Here is a 16,056-nt window from a genome sequence, read left to right on the forward strand (position 1 = left end):
CCCACACACCCACTCCCAGCACACACACCAACAACTGGCACACACTCCCACACTCCGCACACACAACCACACACCCACACACCCACTCCCAGCATACACACCCACACTCGGCACACAGACCCACACACCCACTCCCGGCACACACACCCACACACCCACACATCCACACACCCACACATCCACACACCCACACACCCACACACCCACACACCCACACACGGCACCCACTACCAGCACACACTCCCACAGACCCTCACTCCCACTCTCGGCACACACTCCCACAACCGGCACACGCTCCCACTCCCGGCACACACACCCACTACCAGCATACAATCCCACACTCGGCACACACACCCACTCTCCCAGCCTCTCTCCCCAGGGGTGTCCTCTCTCCCCCGGCCCACACTGACCCTGCCCTCACTGACCCTGCCCACACTGACCCTGCCCTCACTGACCCTGCCCACACTGACCCTGCCCACACTGACCCTGCTCTCTCCCAGCCTGTCACTGACTCTCCCCACCCCCCCCTCCCCTCCCCTCCCTTGGTGCAGTGGCTGCGCTGTCAGGCGGTGGGGCGGCTGGGCCTGGACCTGCACCGACTGGCGTTGGGCGGGGGCTGCCGGCACGGGGCGTCGCTGGTGCGGAGCCTGGGCCGCAGGGTGGGCGCCCGGCACTGTGCCCCCATCCCCACCGTCACCATCAACGTGAGTACAGCCGGGGGGGGGGTGGGGGGGGGTGCGGTGGGGAGGGGGGCAGGTGGGATCAGGTGGGAGGGACGGGGTAGAGGGGGAGGGGATGGGGGGGAGAGGGTAGAGGGGGAGGGGATGGTGGGGAGAGGGTAGAGGGGGAGGGGATGGGGGGGGAGAGGGTAGAGGGGGAGGGGATGGTGGGGAGAGGGTAGAGGGGAGGGGATGGTGGGGAGAGGGTAGAGGGGGAGGGGATGGGGGGGAGAGGGTAGAGGGGGAGGGGATGGGGGGAGAAGGTAGAGGGGGAGGGGATGGTGGGGAGAGGGTAGAGGGGGAGGGGATGGGGGGGAGAGGGTAGAGGGGGAGGGGATGGTGGGGAGAGGGTAGAGGGGGAGGGGATAGGAGAGGGTAGAGGGGGAGGGGGAGAGGGTAGAGGGGGAGTGGATGGGGGGGGGGGGGTTAGAGGTGGGAGTGATGGGGCTGGTTTGGGGAGACCCAAAAAGTTAATTTGCAAGTCAAATTGGTAGTAAGGAAGGCAAATGCAATGCCAGCATTTGTATCAAGAGGACTAGAATACAAAACCAGAGATGTAAACAGAGCTGTATGAGGCGCTGCCTGGCCAGGCAGTATTTGGAGCATTGCACTATTATTATTTGTATTTTATGTGTACGAATGCACATGTGTGCGTGAGTATGCACACACATTGAACTTATTTTTCTTTCTCATTTATTATATTGTTTAAGGTGCACTATGTTTACATATTCTGTTGTGCTGCTGCATGTACGAATGTCATTGTGGGACAGACGACAACATGGGCCATGTGACATTGGGGAAGGGGTGGAGGAGGGGACAGGGCTGAGGGGTCCCTGGCCAAGTGGTGACGTGGGGGGGGGGGGGCTCAGGAGCTGGGGGATCTCCGGCCGGTGGGTGACTTTGCCGTGCCGTTCCAGGCCCAGCAGAGACACCTGTACCTGCAGCCGCATGAACTGGACGAGTACATGCGACAGGTGCGGCGGCTGCTGCGTCGCTATGTGCAGCGGCTGCAGTGGCTCCTGTCAGGTAAGGACCCCTCCCCCCCCACCCCCCTCACCTTTCCCCTCTCACCCTCACCCTCACCCTTCCCCGCTGGTCGCCTTCCCTGTCCCGTCTCCTCTGCACCCCCTCCCCTTTCCACCCTGTCCTCTCCCCTCCCCATCTCCATCCCGGACTCTCCCCATCCTCTCTCCTCCCCATCCCCTCTCCTCCCCATCCCCTCTCCTCCCCATCCCCTCTCCTCCCCATCCCCTCTCCTCCCCATCCCCTCTCCTCCCCAGCCCCTCTCCTCTCCATTCCCTCTCCGCCCGGCCCCTCCCCATCCCCTCTCCTCCCCATCCCCTCTCCTCCCCATCCCCTCTCCTCCCCATCCCCTCTCCTCCCCAGCCCCTCTCCTCTCCATTCCCTCTCCGCCCGGCCCCTCCCCATCCCCTCTCCTCCCCATCCCCTCTCCTCTCCATTCCCTCCCCACCCAGCCCCTCCCCATCCCCTCTCCCCATTCCCTCTTCGTCTCAGCCCCTCCCCATCCCCTCTCCTCCCCATCCCCTCTCCTCCCCATCCCCTCTCCTTCCCATCCCCTCTCCGCTCCAGCCCCACAGTGGGCTACGGTGGGGTGTGTGTGTGCCGCTGCCGACAGTGTTTTGTGGGGATGTGTTTGTCCAGGGAGCAGGCGTGTGTTCGGCAGCATCGTGGAGAAGCGAGTCTGTATCTGCATCGACACGTCGGGCTCCACCCAGCCCTACCTGGCCGCTCTGAGGAAGGAGCTAACCTCCCTCATCTGGGAACAGCTCCGAACCAACGTCCAGAGGTGAGCGGGAGGGAGGGGGGGACCTGCGCTGCTTCACTGACCCTTCCCTGGGTCCATTCCCCACAGTGGTCATCGCCCACAGAGGACAGTCCATGCCATAGAACCAGTGTGAACGGGTGATCGATGGTCAGCATGGACTCAGTGGGCCGAAAGGTCTGTTTCCGTGCTGTATCTCCAAACTAAACTAAATAAACCTGACCTCGGGTGCTGTCTGTGCGGAGTTTGCACGCTCTCCCCGTAACTGCGTGGGTCTCCTCCGGGTGCTCACGTTCTTCCCACGTCCCAGACGTGTGGGTTTCACCACCACTGTCTCATGTTCCTTTGCTGCAGCTTCAACCTGTTGGCGTTCGCGGACACGGTGCGGAGCTGGAGGGAGGGTCTGCAGGTGGTGACCGATGCCTCGTGCCACGACGCCGTGCAGTGGGTGGGGGGCACCCTGGCTCACGGCAGCACCAGCACCCTGGGGGCTCTGCAGGTCAGTGATCGCCCGCCGGGCAACTGGCGGGCAAACTCTCCCCATGTTACACACTCCCACCGCACCACTCACACACTCCCACCGCACCACTCACACACTCCCACCGCACCACCCCACACACTCCCCCTGCACCACACTCCCCCTGTACCACACACCCCCTGCTCCACACTCCCCCTGTACCACCCCACACACTCCCCCTGCACCACACTCCCCCTGTACCACACACCCCCTGCTCCACACTCCCCTTGTACCACCCCACACACTCCCCCTGCTCCACATTCCCACCGCACCACCCCACACACTCCCCCTGTACCACCCCACACACTCCCCCTGCACCACCCCACACACTCCCCCTGCACCACCCCACACACTCCCCCTGTACCACCCCACACACTCCCCCTGTACCACCCCACACACTCCCCCTGCACCACACTCCCCCTGCACCACACTCCCCCTGCTCCACATTCCCACTGCACCACATTCCCACCGCACCACCCCACACCAGCTCCCCGCCCACCCTCCTCTTTGCTCCCCATACACTATCCTCACTCTACCCCCGTACCATGTGCTCCTATGACCGTTTGAAGGCACTGGGCCTGTACTCACTGGAGTTTAGAAGGATGAGAGGGGACCTAATTGAAACTTACCTGGGCCTCGATAGAGTGAATGTGGAGAGGATGTTTTCACTTGTGGGAGTGTCTAGGACCGTGAGCACACCCAAATAATAAAAGGACATACTTTTAGAAAGGAGATAAGGAGGAATTTCTATTAACGGGTCCCTTTCAGAATGGGAGGTAGTGACTAGTGGGGTGCCACAAGGCTCGGCGCTGGGACCGCAGCTATTTACAATACACATTAATGATTTAGATGAAGGAATTAAAAGTAACATTAGCAAATTTGTAGATGGCACAAAGCTAGGTGGCAGTGTGAACATGTTCCCGATGTTGGGGGAGTCCAGAACCAGGGGCCACAGTTTAAGAATAAGGGGTAGGCCATTTAGAACTGAGATGAGAAAAAAAAAAATCACCCAGAGAGTTGTGAATTTGTGGAATTCTCTGCCTCAGGAGACAGTGGAGGCCGATTCACTGGATGCATTCAAAAGAGTTAGATAGAGCTCTTAGGGCTAGTGGAATCAAGGGGCATGGGGAGAAGGCAGGAACGGGGTACTGATTGTGGATGATGAGCCATGATTACATTGAATGGTGGTGCGGGCTCGAAGGGCCAAATGGCCTGCTCCTGCACCTCTTGTCTATGAATCTATGTACACTGCCACTGACGTTTGCTCCTGCTGCGTTGCCCACAGGCGGCGTTTGGTCACGAGGGGGTGCAGGGGGTGTACGTGCTGACGGACGGGAAGCCGGACTCCAGCTGTTCCAGTGTTCTGCAGGAGACGCGGAAGATGAACCGGGGGAGAGGGGTCAGAGTGCACACTGTGTCTCTCTGCTGTACGGACAGGTGAGGGTTTATTTACAGTGACTCAGATACAGTGAAAAGCTTTTTTGTTGCGTACTATCCAGTCATCGGAGAGACTATACATGATTACAAGCGTGTATGAAGGAACTGCAGATGCTGGTTTACACCGAAGATAGACACAAAATACTGGTATAACTCAGCGGACAGGCAGCATCTCTGGAGAGAAGGAACGGGGCCGTTTTGGGTCGAGATTGAAGAAGGGTCTCGACCCAAAACATCACCCATTCCATCTCTCCAGTGATGCGGCCTGTCCCACTGAGTTTCTCCAGCATTTTGTGTCTATATACATGATTACAACCAAGCTGTCCACTGTGCACAGACACATGATAAAGGGAATAACGTTTAGTGCAAGATAAAGTCCAGTAAAGTCTGATTAAAGATAGTCCAAGGGTCTCCAATGAGGTAGACAGTAGCTCGGGACTGCTCTCTAGTTGGCGATACGGTTGTTCAGTTGCCTGATAATTGCTGGGAAGAAACTGTCCCTGAATCTGGAGGTGTGTGTTTTCACACTTCTGTACCTCTTGCCTGATGGGAGAGGGGAGAAGAGGGAGTGACCGGGGTGAGACACGTCCTTGATTATGCTGGTGGCCTTGTGGGGGGTGTGGGTGTGGGGGTGGGGTCTGTCCGCGGTTTTTCTACATGATCAACCCACGTTGGTGCCCAGCCCATCGACGACTAACTCCTGGCTACACAGAATAGCACAGCACAGGAACGGGCCCTTCGGCCCACAATGTCCATGCCGAACATCACGCCAAGTTAAACAGAAAAGTTTCAAAGTTCTGAACATGGATAGGTGACGTTTCAGGTCGGGACCCTTCTTCAGACGGAGACGGACAAAGTTCAACTGGTCTCCTCTGCCTGCACATGATCCATATCCCTCCATCCCCTGCATATCCACGTGCCTGTCTACAAGCCTGTTAAACATCGCTATTGTATCTGCGTCCACCACCACCCCCGGCAGTGCACTCCAGGCACTTGCCACTCTGTGCAGATAACTTGCCCTGCACATCTCCTTTAAGCTTTGCCCCTCTCACCCTAAAGCTCTGCTCTCTCGGCAGTCCCACCGTGGGGGAGATGGATCTGACCTTTGCTCCCTGTTTGTTCTGCCCACAGCACTGCCAACCAGTTCCTCAAGTCGCTGGCAGCTCAGAACAGAGGTCGCTTCCACCGCTGCTACGGAGCTACAGACGGGCAGCTGGTTGCTCACACAATGCTCACGGGAGGCTTCGCCGATGAAGACGTACGTCACCGAGAATGTTATATTTCAATTATTTGTTATTATTAATGTTCTTTTGGAAGTGATTATTTCTGTGCTGTGAATATTGACACCAAACCAGAGCCAAACCTACAGCATACTTTATTAAACACACAAACAGAATCTATTTATTCATGGAACAATAAAAAGAATCTATTTGTCCACAGAACAACAAACAGAATCTACTTGTTCATGGAACAAAAAAAAAAGAATCTATTTATTTTTGGGACAGAATGAATATATTTATTTATGTAACAAAAACAGTTAATTTTTTTCATGAGACAACAGAGTCTATTTGTACGTGATGGGTGGAGTAAGTGAAAAAGGCCAGAGGTGAGAAGGGGGACAAAAGGGTGTCAGATACAGAGAGAAGAGGGGGAGTGAAATTTAAAGCCACAGGAGGAGATATGCGTGGGTGGGGACGGGGTGGGAGAGAAAGTGAGGCAGCATAGTGGGAGAAATGGGGTGTGGGGACAAAGGAAAGAGAGTGGGGAAGGGGGAGAGAGTTGCTTAAAAATGGAGAAATCATTGTTCATATAATTGAGTTGTAAACCACCCAAGCCCTCTCCTGCTCACTCATCATTCTGAAGAAGGGTCACAACATGAAACGTCGCCATTCCATTCCTGTGGATGCATTGAGTTACTTCAGCACTTTGTGTCTTGCTCAAGAATTCAGCACCTGCAGACTCTTGTGTGTCTGTGTAACCACAGTTAGGTGACGTGGTCTGGAGTTGGGTGCAATGTTTGGTCCTTGGGAAATGCACCCATGGGCTCATCATAAGGGTGCCCCCCCACAGAGTTCAGCAGGTGACCTTCCTGTACTTCCAACATGTGGACCGGAATTCAGACTTGGGACTGTAAACGGCAGCGAAAGATGGTGACTGTGCATTTGTGGTTGTGCAAAAGAATTTCACTGTGCTGTGCATACACGACGACAAAGAACCATTGGATCATTGTACACTGCTGTGTTCTCTACCTCCAGGATCCCAATCTTCCTGACTTTGAGGGTGACGATTTAAAGAGGCTTTCTGAAGAAATTACTAAAGCACGAAGGTTCCTGTCTGAAGCACAGTCCTTCAGGTGGGTGCCACAGTCCTTCAGGTGGGTGCCACACTTCAGGTGGGTGCCACAGTCCTTCAGGTGGGTGCCACAGTCCAGGTGGGTGCCACAGTCCTTCAGGTGGGTGCCACAGTCCAGGTGGGTGCCACACTTCAGGTGGGTGCCACAGTCCAGGTGGGTGCCACAGTCCTTCAGGTGGGTGTCACAGTCCAGGTGGGTGCCACAGTCCAGGTGGGTGCCACAGTCCTTCAGGTGGGTGCCACAGTCCTCCAGGTAGGTGCCAAGGCTGGTACCTGTGTCATTCCAGCTCTAATCAAGGGCGACACACAGTGGTGCAGTTGGTGGAGCTGCTGCCTCACAGCGCCAGAGACCCGGGTTCGATCCTGACCTCGGGTGTGGTCTGAATGTGGAGTTTGCACGTTCTCCCTGTGACTGTGTGGGTTTTGTTCGGGTGCTCCGGTTTCCTTCCACATCCCAAAGACGTGTGGGTTTGTAGGTTAATTGGACCTCTGAAAATTGCCCCGAGTGTGTCGGGAGTGGGTGAGAAAGTGGGATAATATAGATCTAGTGTGAACGGGTGATTGATGGACGGCGTGGACTCTGTGGGCCGAAGGGCCTGTTTCAGTGCTTTATCTTTCAGTCAGTCAATGATTCTCTGCACTTGTGGAGGGATTAGACAGGCGACGTTTCGGATCGGGTCTTTTCTCCAGAAACAGCATCCCAACCAGTCGTGTTTCTGATCTGAAACATCATCTGTCCATAGATGCTGGAAAAATGACATAAAAACAGGAAAATGCTGGAAATATCAAGAGGCAAAAGTGTTTTATTGTCGTATGTCCCAGACAGCACAACAGAATACTTACTGTAGGAAAGAACTGCAGATACTGATTTAAATCGAAGGTAGACACAAAATGCTGGAGTAACTCAGCGGGACAGGCAGCATCTCTGGAGAGAAGGAATGGGTGACGTTTCGGGTCGAGACCCTTCTTCAGACTTACTTTATGTGTATTCAGAAAAAATATTCCACGGATTGTGAATCAGCGGTGGAGTGAGAAGTAGCGAGCAATTGTTGGAAATGACAATCTACCAACCTGAGATATTGACTGTCCCCTCCTCTGCTCCAAATTGTTACCTGCATATTTGACCACCACCCCCGTCCCCTTCCACCCACCTCCCTCCGGCTTCACATTTCACTCCTCCTCCTCCTCTCCTGATCAGACACCCTTCTGTTTCCTTTTCACCTCTAACCTTTGCCACTTACTCCTCACCTGTATCCACCTATCACTAGCCAGGCTTTATTTAGCCCCCACCTTTCTTTTAGCCTCCAGCTTTCTTCCCCTCCACTATAACCAGTCCCGACCTGTGCATTCCGTCCACAGATGCCGCTTCACCCACTTTTCCTCCAATACTGTGTTTTATCCAGCATTTATTTTTCCTTTTTCAGTTTCGTTTAATTTGTTGTTATGTTTACCGAAGTACAGTGAAAAGCTTTTTGTCACGTGCTATCCAGTTAGCGGAAAGACAGTACAATCAAGCTTTCCACAGTATACAGATAAATGTTAAAGGGAATAATGTTTACTGCACGATAAAGTCCAGTAAAGTCTGATTAAAGATAGTCCAAGGGACTCTAATGAGGTGCATGGGTGGTCAGGACCAAAGGTAATAGAGCAGAGCAAGATAGTATGTCATGACGCCATTTTAGTAGGCAGAAACTTGCAGAAACATTTTAAAAGAAAAATAACAAAAATCTGTGAATTGATAGATGAGATACATTCTGCATTTTTATGATATCGTCACACATACTGTTCCCCCAAAACACTGATGACACTGCGAGAAGCCAACGGCAGGTTTTGCCTACTGAAATGGCGGACGTTCCGCTCCTTTGCGTGCTACACTTTAGTATAGGTGATTTCGACGGAGTGGTTGTAGACAATAGACAATAGGTGCAGGAGTAGGCCATTCGGCCCTTCGAGCCAGCACCGCCATTCAATGTGATCATGGCTGATCATTCTCAATCGGTACCCTGCTCCTGCCTTCTCCCCATACCCGCTGACTCTGCTATCCTTAAGAGCTCTATCTAGCTCTCACTTGAATGCATTCTGAGAATTGGCCTCCACTGCCTTCTGAGGCAGAGAATTCCACAGATTCACAACTCTCTGACTGAAAAAGTTTTTCCTCATCTCCATTCTAAATGGCCTACCCCTCATTCTTAAACTGTGGCCCCTGGTTCTGGACTCCCAACATTGGGAACATGTTTCCTGCCTCTAACGTGTCCAACCCCTTAATAATCTTTTCCGTTTCGATAAGATCCCCTCTCATCCTTCTAAATTCCAGTGTATACAAGCCTAGTCGCTCCAGTCCTGCCATTCCGGGAATTAACCTAGTAAACCTACGCTGCACGCCCTCAATAGCAAGAATATCCTTCCTCAAATTTGGAGACCAAAACTGCACACAGTACTCCAGGTGCGGTCTCACCAGGGCCCTGTACAATTGCAGAAGGACCTCTTTGCTCCTATACTCAACTCCTCTTGTTATGACGGCCAACATTCCATTGGCTTTCTTCACTGCCTGCTGTACCTGCATGCTTCCTTTCAGTGACTGATGCACCAGGACACCCAGATCTCGTTGTACGTCCCCTTTTCCTAACTTGACACCATTCAGATAATAATCTGCCTTCCTATTCTTACCACCAAAGTGGATAACCTCACACTTATCCACATTAAACTGCATCTGCCATGCATCCGCCCACTCACACAGCCTGTCCAAGTCTCCCTGCAACCTCATAGCATCTTCCTCACAGTTCACACTGCCACCCAGCTTTGTATCATCTGCAAATTTGCAAATGGTACTGATGTATATTGTAAATAGCTGCGGTCCCAGCACCGAGCCTTGCGGTCACTACCTGCCATTCTGAAAGGGACCCATTTATCCCCACTCTTTGCTTTCTGTCTGTCAACCAATTTTCTATCCATGTCAGTACCCTACCTCCAATACCATGTGCTCTAATTTTGCCCACCAATCTCCTATGTGGGACCTTGTCAAAGGCTTTCTGAAAGTCGAGGTACACCACATCCACCGGCTCTCACCTGTCAATTTTCCTAGTTTACATCCTCAAAAAATTCCAGTAGATTAGTCAAGTATGATTTCATCTTGGTCCTCTAGTATCTTTGGTCAGGACCGCTCACTGAGGTGAGAGGACGGTTTTGATGCTTGTTAAGCAGCTGGGAAGAAACTATCCCTGAATTTGGAGGTGTGCGTTTTCACACTTTCTGTACCTCGTGCCTGATGGGAGAGACGTGTCTGATCCACAGCGTAAAACGATCAACCTCGTTGCTATTAATCCAATAAATAATGTTGTTGCTGTCATTGATTATTTTTTTCTCATTATTGACAGTGATTTACTTTCGGAAAAACAAACAAAACAAGGAACAAAAGCTGAAGCTTAGAACCCATCTCAACCTTCCCAACCAGTCCGTCCAGAGTTCCCTCACTGGTGGGAACAGATCATGAGAGAGGATGGGGGGTGGGGGGAACATCTGCAGATGCCGGAAATCAGAAATAATATCAGACAGTGCCTGAAAAACACAGCAGGTCGGGCAGCAACTGTGGAGAGAGACACCGAGTTAACGTTTCAGGTTGAAGATGCTTCATTAGAATTGGGACTGTGAGAAGACTTGTACATCTTCTGCATAACTCCTTGTACCAGCACTTGTGGCGTGAAAGTGCCCTGTCACCATCCAACATGACCACACAGATTCTAACCTCATCTCTCAGAAACCTCTCACCCCAAGGGGTCAGAAACTCCCCCCACAGAACAATGCCAGCCATGTCTGGGTGGGAAGGAACTGCAGATGCTGGTTTATACTGAAGAACGACACAAAATGCTGGAGTAACTCAACGGGTCAGGCAGCATCTCTAGAGAAAAATAGGTGGGATCCCGGGTCGGGCCTCTTCAGACAGAGAAGGCCAGAAGAAAACGGTTGGCAACAGATGACCTCAGGAAGGGTGGAGTCTATAATGGCTCATTGTTGGCTGGGGAAGATGTGCTAACGAAAGAGATACAAGGATGCGAACAGTGGAACTGGTAGGGTGACGGGGGGGGGGGGGGGGGGGGGGGGGTGGAGGGTGGAGGAAGAAATGCAGGAGTTACTTGAAATGAGAGAAATCAATGTTCATACCACTGGGTTGAATGGGCCATTATAGACTCCACCCTTCCTGAGGTCACCTGTTGCTGGGCCCTGTTTTGTTCTGATCTCTTTCAGTCTGAAGAAGTTTTCCGATCTGAAACACCACCTCTCCATTATCTCCAGAGATGCTGCTTGACCCACTGACTTACTCCAGCACTTTGTGTCTATCTTCTGCCATCTCTGGGGTTTGCAACAAATTTGGAATGTTTTTTCTCGCTCAGAGTTACATGGATGATTTACCCTGATGTCTCCCACTTGTGTTCCTTAATTATTGAACAGATTATATGTACCTTGTGCAAATTAAAAGAAAAGAACCAAGAAAATGTCTGTGTCAGTGTTTCCTTCAGCTAGAAATTCAGAAGCTTCTCTGCCCAAGTCTGCAAGAAACTGCAGAGTCATAGATGTAGCCAGTCCATCAGGCAAAGCAACGTCGCCCTGTTGCTTCCATCTATGCTTCACGCTGCCTCGGGAATGCAGCCAACGTAATCAAAGATCGCTCGCACCCAGGTCCTTCTCTCTTGTGGATGGCGTAGTTGTAATCATGTTCAGTCTTTCCACTGACTGGATAATGCGCAACAAAGGCTTTTCACTATGCCTTGGTACACATGGTACAATAAATTAAACTAAACGCTCCCGTGGGGCAGAAGATACAAAAACTTGAAACTACGCACCACCAGACTCAAGTATGGTTTCTACCTCACTGTTATTTTAAATGGACCTCTCCTACGCTCAGGGTGAACACCCAATCTTTCAGTCTACCTCGTTGCGACCCTTGCACTGTTTTTAATCTGCACTTTCTCTGCAGCTGTAACACTACATTCCGTACTCTGTTTATTTTCTCTTAAACTGCCTGATGTACGACATGACCTAAGATAGACACAAAGTGCTGGAGTAAATCAGCGGGTCGGGTAGCATCTCTGGAGAAAAGGAATTGTTTCGGGTGGAGACCCTTCTTCGGACTGAGTCAGGGGAGAGGGAAACAAGAGGTATGAAAAGGTACAGAACAAATCAGAACTAGCACAGATGACACAGGAAAGGTGGAGCCCACAATGATTCATTGTTGGCTATGGAAAAGGTGATAACAATGGGATACTACACAGTGAACCTAGCAGGATGACCAGGGTGGGGTAGGGATGGAAAGAGGGAATACAAGGGTTACTTGAAATTACAGAAATCAATATTCATACAGCTGGGTTGTAAGCTGCCCAAGCAAAATATGAGGTGCTGTTCCTCCAATTTGCATGAGGCCCAGAACAGAAAGGTCAGTATGGGAATGGGGAGTTAAAATGTTTGGCAACCGGGAGATCACTTTGGCCAAGCCGGACTGAGTGCAGGTGTTCAGCGAAACGATCGCCTGGCAAAATGACACCTATTGCCTTTCTCCAAAGATGCTGCCTGACCCTCGAAGTTACTCCAGCTTTTTATGTCTATCAAAGATATGACCTGCGTAGACATAATGCAAAGTAAAGTTTTCCACTGTATCTCACTACATGTTGCAATAATAAACCAATACTAAGCTTCCAGCAATATTTCCCACTCTGCTGCTTCTCAATCCTACACCCAAACCTCTTGTAGTCCTATCCCACAATCTGCAGGCAACACATTTTTGTGAGATAATTCCTCCATAAAACTAATTGGCAAATTTCTAGATATTAAAATGCTATAATAATGTGATTTGTTGTTTATGCAGTATTATTGCTTATTATTACTAAGAGTAGAAATTATTGTTAATAGTAATAATAATAATAATGTATTACATTTATATAGCGCTTTTCATACACTCAAAGGCGCTTTACAGGGATTTAAAGAACATAGGGAAGTGAATAAATAGATAAATAAGTAAACGAACAGAGAAAGGAGACAGAAGGTGAGGTGACCTTCAGTGGTTGAAGGCAGTACTGAACAGGTGAGACTTCAGTGATGTTTTGAATGTGGTGGAGTATTAGCCAGTAACCAATTTGTAATGTAACTAATATTAGTTACTGGCCACAAACTCTTTGAAGCACTCCCCTCTGCAAGCGAAACAGCTTTTTTCCCCAGGAGCAGTAGCTCTACTCAACAACCAAAATAGTCTGCATCCTCCTTTTACTCTAGTATTTTATTTCATTCTTCACATGTTTAAATTATAATGTTTTATTCTAAATTGTTTACTGTATATCGTGTTACTTGCGAGCAAAGCACCAAGGCAAATTCCTTGTATGTATACATACTTGGCTAATAGTTGAGCTAAACAAAATATTCAATTCAATTACAGAAACTGCTTATGTTGGAATCTTGTAGAACACAAGGTGCTGGAGGAACTCAGCGGTGACATTTAGAAGTTTTATTTTATTTTGACAACAGTGCGTTTGTAAAAGTAAAATGTTTACAAACATAAGACGGAAATGTTGTTAATTTTGAGTGTGCCTTTGGAGCAGCTTTTCAAAAGGATTCGCTGTGGCAGCGGTGGGATTCGAACCCACGCCATCGAAATGACTGGAGCCTAAATCCAGCGCCTTAGACCACTCGGCCACGCTACCGCGCTGCCACTGCCGCCGCTCGCCCGCTATTTCACCGTCGCCGCGCAGCCGTAGTCCCACCCACCGTCGTTGCCTGGCAACCAGCTCGTCGTGAGAGGAGGAAGGGGGAGAGAGGAGGGGACGAGGGAAGGGGAGAGAGGAGAGGAAAGGAGGGAGGGAGCGAAGAGAGAAAGGCAGAGACGGAGAGAGAGGAAGGGGGGAGAGAAGAGGAGGTGTGGAGAGGGAAGGGGAGAGAAGAGGGGAGAGGAAGGGGAGGGGAGAGGAGGGAGGGAGAGGAGAGGAGAGGAGAGGATAGGAGGGAGGGAGAGGAGAGGAGGGAGGGAGAGGAGAGGAGGGAGGAAGGGGAGAGGAGAGGATAGGAGGGAGGGAGAGGAGAGGAGGGAGGGAGAGGAGAGGAGAGGATAGGAGGGAGGGAGAGGAGAGGAGAGGAGAGGATAGGAGGGAGGGAGGGAGAGGAGAGGAGGGAGGAAGGGGAGAGGAGAGGATAGGAGGGAGGGAGAGGAGAGGAGGGAGGAAGGGGAGAGGAGAGGAGGGAGGGAGAGGAGAGGAGGGAGGGAGAGGAGAGGAGAGGAGAGGATAGGAGGGAGGGAGAGGAGAGGAGGGAGGGAGAGGAGAGGAGAGGAGAGGATAGGAGGGAGGGAGGGAGAGGAGGGAGGGAGGGGAGAGGAGAGGAAGGGAGGGGAGAGGAGGGAGGGAGGGGAGAGGAGGGAGGGAGAGGAGAGGAGAGGAGAGGATAGGAGGGAGGGAGGGAGAGGAGGGAGGGAGGGGAGAGGAGAGGATAGGAGGGAGGGAGAGGAGAGGAGGGAGGGAGAGGAGAGGAGGGAGGAAGGGGAGAGGAGAGGAAGGGAGGGGAGAGGAGAGGAAGGGAGGGGAGAGGGAGGGAAAGGGGAAAAAGAGGTGAGAGGAGGGGAGGTGGGGATGGAGAGGGTGGGAGGAAGGGGAGGGTGAGAGGAGGGGGAGGGTGTGAAGGGAATAAGGGAAGGGGAGGGAGGAAGAGGGTGAGAAGGGGGGGGGGCATTCCATTGACCTCCCCTCCATCTCCAGTGGGTTGACACCACAACCCAACTTCAACGCCTGATGCCTAGGCTAGGTGAGGGGAGGATGAGAATGAGGGGTGTAAGGGGCAAGGGGTTGATGAGCAAAGAGGGTGATGAGTTTTAAAAGAAGGCGAGGAAGATGAGGAAGGGAGGGATGAGCGGGAGGCTGTGAGGGCCGAGGGAAGATGAGGGGGCAGTGGGGGTAAGGGGCGAGAGAGCGAGGGACAAGGGGAAATGAGGAGGGCGTGAGAGGCAGAGAGGGAGTGTGAGGGGCAAAGAAAGATAAGGATGGTGGTAATGGGGCCTGAGGGGTGAGAGAGTGAGGGTCTATGAGAGAATGTGAAGGCCGAGGGAACATGAGGAGTAATGGGGTGTGAGGGGTGAGAGAGAGTGATAGGCGATGGGGAAGTGAGGCAGTGTGAGGGTCGAGGGAAATTAAGGAGGGGGAGGAAGAGTGTGAGGGCAGAGGGAGTTTGAGGGACGAGGGAAGATGAAGAGGGGGTGGAGGTGTGAGGGCCGAGGGAAGATGGGGAGGGGGTAACGGGGCATGAGGGGCAAGAGGATGAGTGAAGGGCTGTGAGGGGAAATGGAAGATAAGAAGGGGTGTGATGGGGTATGAGGAACCAACGGATGAGAGGTGAGGGATGGTGGAGAGGAGAGAGGGAAGGGACATGAGGAGGAAGGGTGAGGAACAAGGGGGTGATGGGGTGTGAGAGAGGGTGAGGTAGGCATGGTGTGAGGAGCAAAGAGGTGAGGAAAGGAATGAGGAGCAAGGGATGTGAGGATTATGGGAATGTGAGGAGCGAGAGAGTGACGGGGTTTGAGGAGGACTGTCTTTGAGTTGGGCAACACCTTATTTTCCAACAATAGCCCCAATTTCTCGATTCTCCCATAAAGGACACATCCTCTCCATAGCCGCCTGGGCTAGAGTATTGAGCATCTTGCATGTGTCGATTAGATCTGGCTTCCTTGGCTTCAATCAAGTCAAGGAAGGTTGTGGAAGTTTCAGAGAGGGTGCAGAAAAGGTTTTCTGGATTGCTGCCTGGATTAGATGAGGATTAGCGATAAGGAGAGGTTGGACAGACTTGGATTGTTTTCTCCGGTCTTTTCACACAGAGTATGGATGTAGGCAGATATGATCGTGGCATTTAAGAGGTTTTTAGATAGGCCCGCGGTTATGCAGGAATTGAGGGATTATGGATCACGTGCAGACAGAGGGGATTTGTTTAATTTAGCATCATGGTTGGCACGGATATTGTGGGCCAACAGGCTTGTTCCTGTGCTCTACTGTTCTATGTTCTCGATCATCTCTCACTATAAACGCTAGTACTATATATATACAGACCATTCTGACCAACCTTTCCTCATAACATAATCTGCTGTTCCAGGTATCATTCTAATAAATTTCTGTTGAACAGCTTCCAACACATTAACATTCCTTCTTAAATCAGGAGACCTATACTGTACACAGTATTCCAGATGTAATCTCACCAGATAACTGGACCATGACCTCCCTCTTATATTT

At 51.7% G+C, this 16,056-nt stretch overlaps 1 protein-coding gene and 1 non-coding gene across 2 annotated transcripts in view; one reads left to right on the forward strand and one right to left on the reverse strand.

Moving 5' to 3' along the window:
- Window positions 1-10,860, forward strand: part of vwa3a (von Willebrand factor A domain containing 3A) — a 36,792-nt gene extending 25,932 nt beyond the window's left edge. Inside the window, exons 26-33 of the mRNA XM_078418533.1 lie at window positions 552-704; window positions 1,637-1,745; window positions 2,382-2,526; window positions 2,857-3,001; window positions 4,305-4,456; window positions 5,588-5,714; window positions 6,712-6,809; window positions 10,183-10,860. Coding sequence (XP_078274659.1) covers window positions 552-704; window positions 1,637-1,745; window positions 2,382-2,526; window positions 2,857-3,001; window positions 4,305-4,456; window positions 5,588-5,714; window positions 6,712-6,809; window positions 10,183-10,234 — 981 coding nt within the window. The 3' untranslated portion in view covers window positions 10,235-10,860. The remainder of the gene's footprint in view (window positions 1-551; window positions 705-1,636; window positions 1,746-2,381; window positions 2,527-2,856; window positions 3,002-4,304; window positions 4,457-5,587; window positions 5,715-6,711; window positions 6,810-10,182) is intronic.
- A 2,552-nt stretch (window positions 10,861-13,412) lies between these two features.
- trnal-uag (transfer RNA leucine (anticodon UAG)) lies at window positions 13,413-13,494 on the reverse strand. Its single transcript has one exon. It is a non-coding gene; the product is annotated as a tRNA-Leu (tRNA).
- Between the last annotated feature and the right edge of the window lie 2,562 nt (window positions 13,495-16,056).

Source organism: Rhinoraja longicauda, chromosome 21 (genome assembly GCF_053455715.1).
Source record: "Rhinoraja longicauda isolate Sanriku21f chromosome 21, sRhiLon1.1, whole genome shotgun sequence".
Classification (NCBI taxonomy): domain Eukaryota; kingdom Metazoa; phylum Chordata; class Chondrichthyes; order Rajiformes; family Arhynchobatidae; genus Rhinoraja; species Rhinoraja longicauda.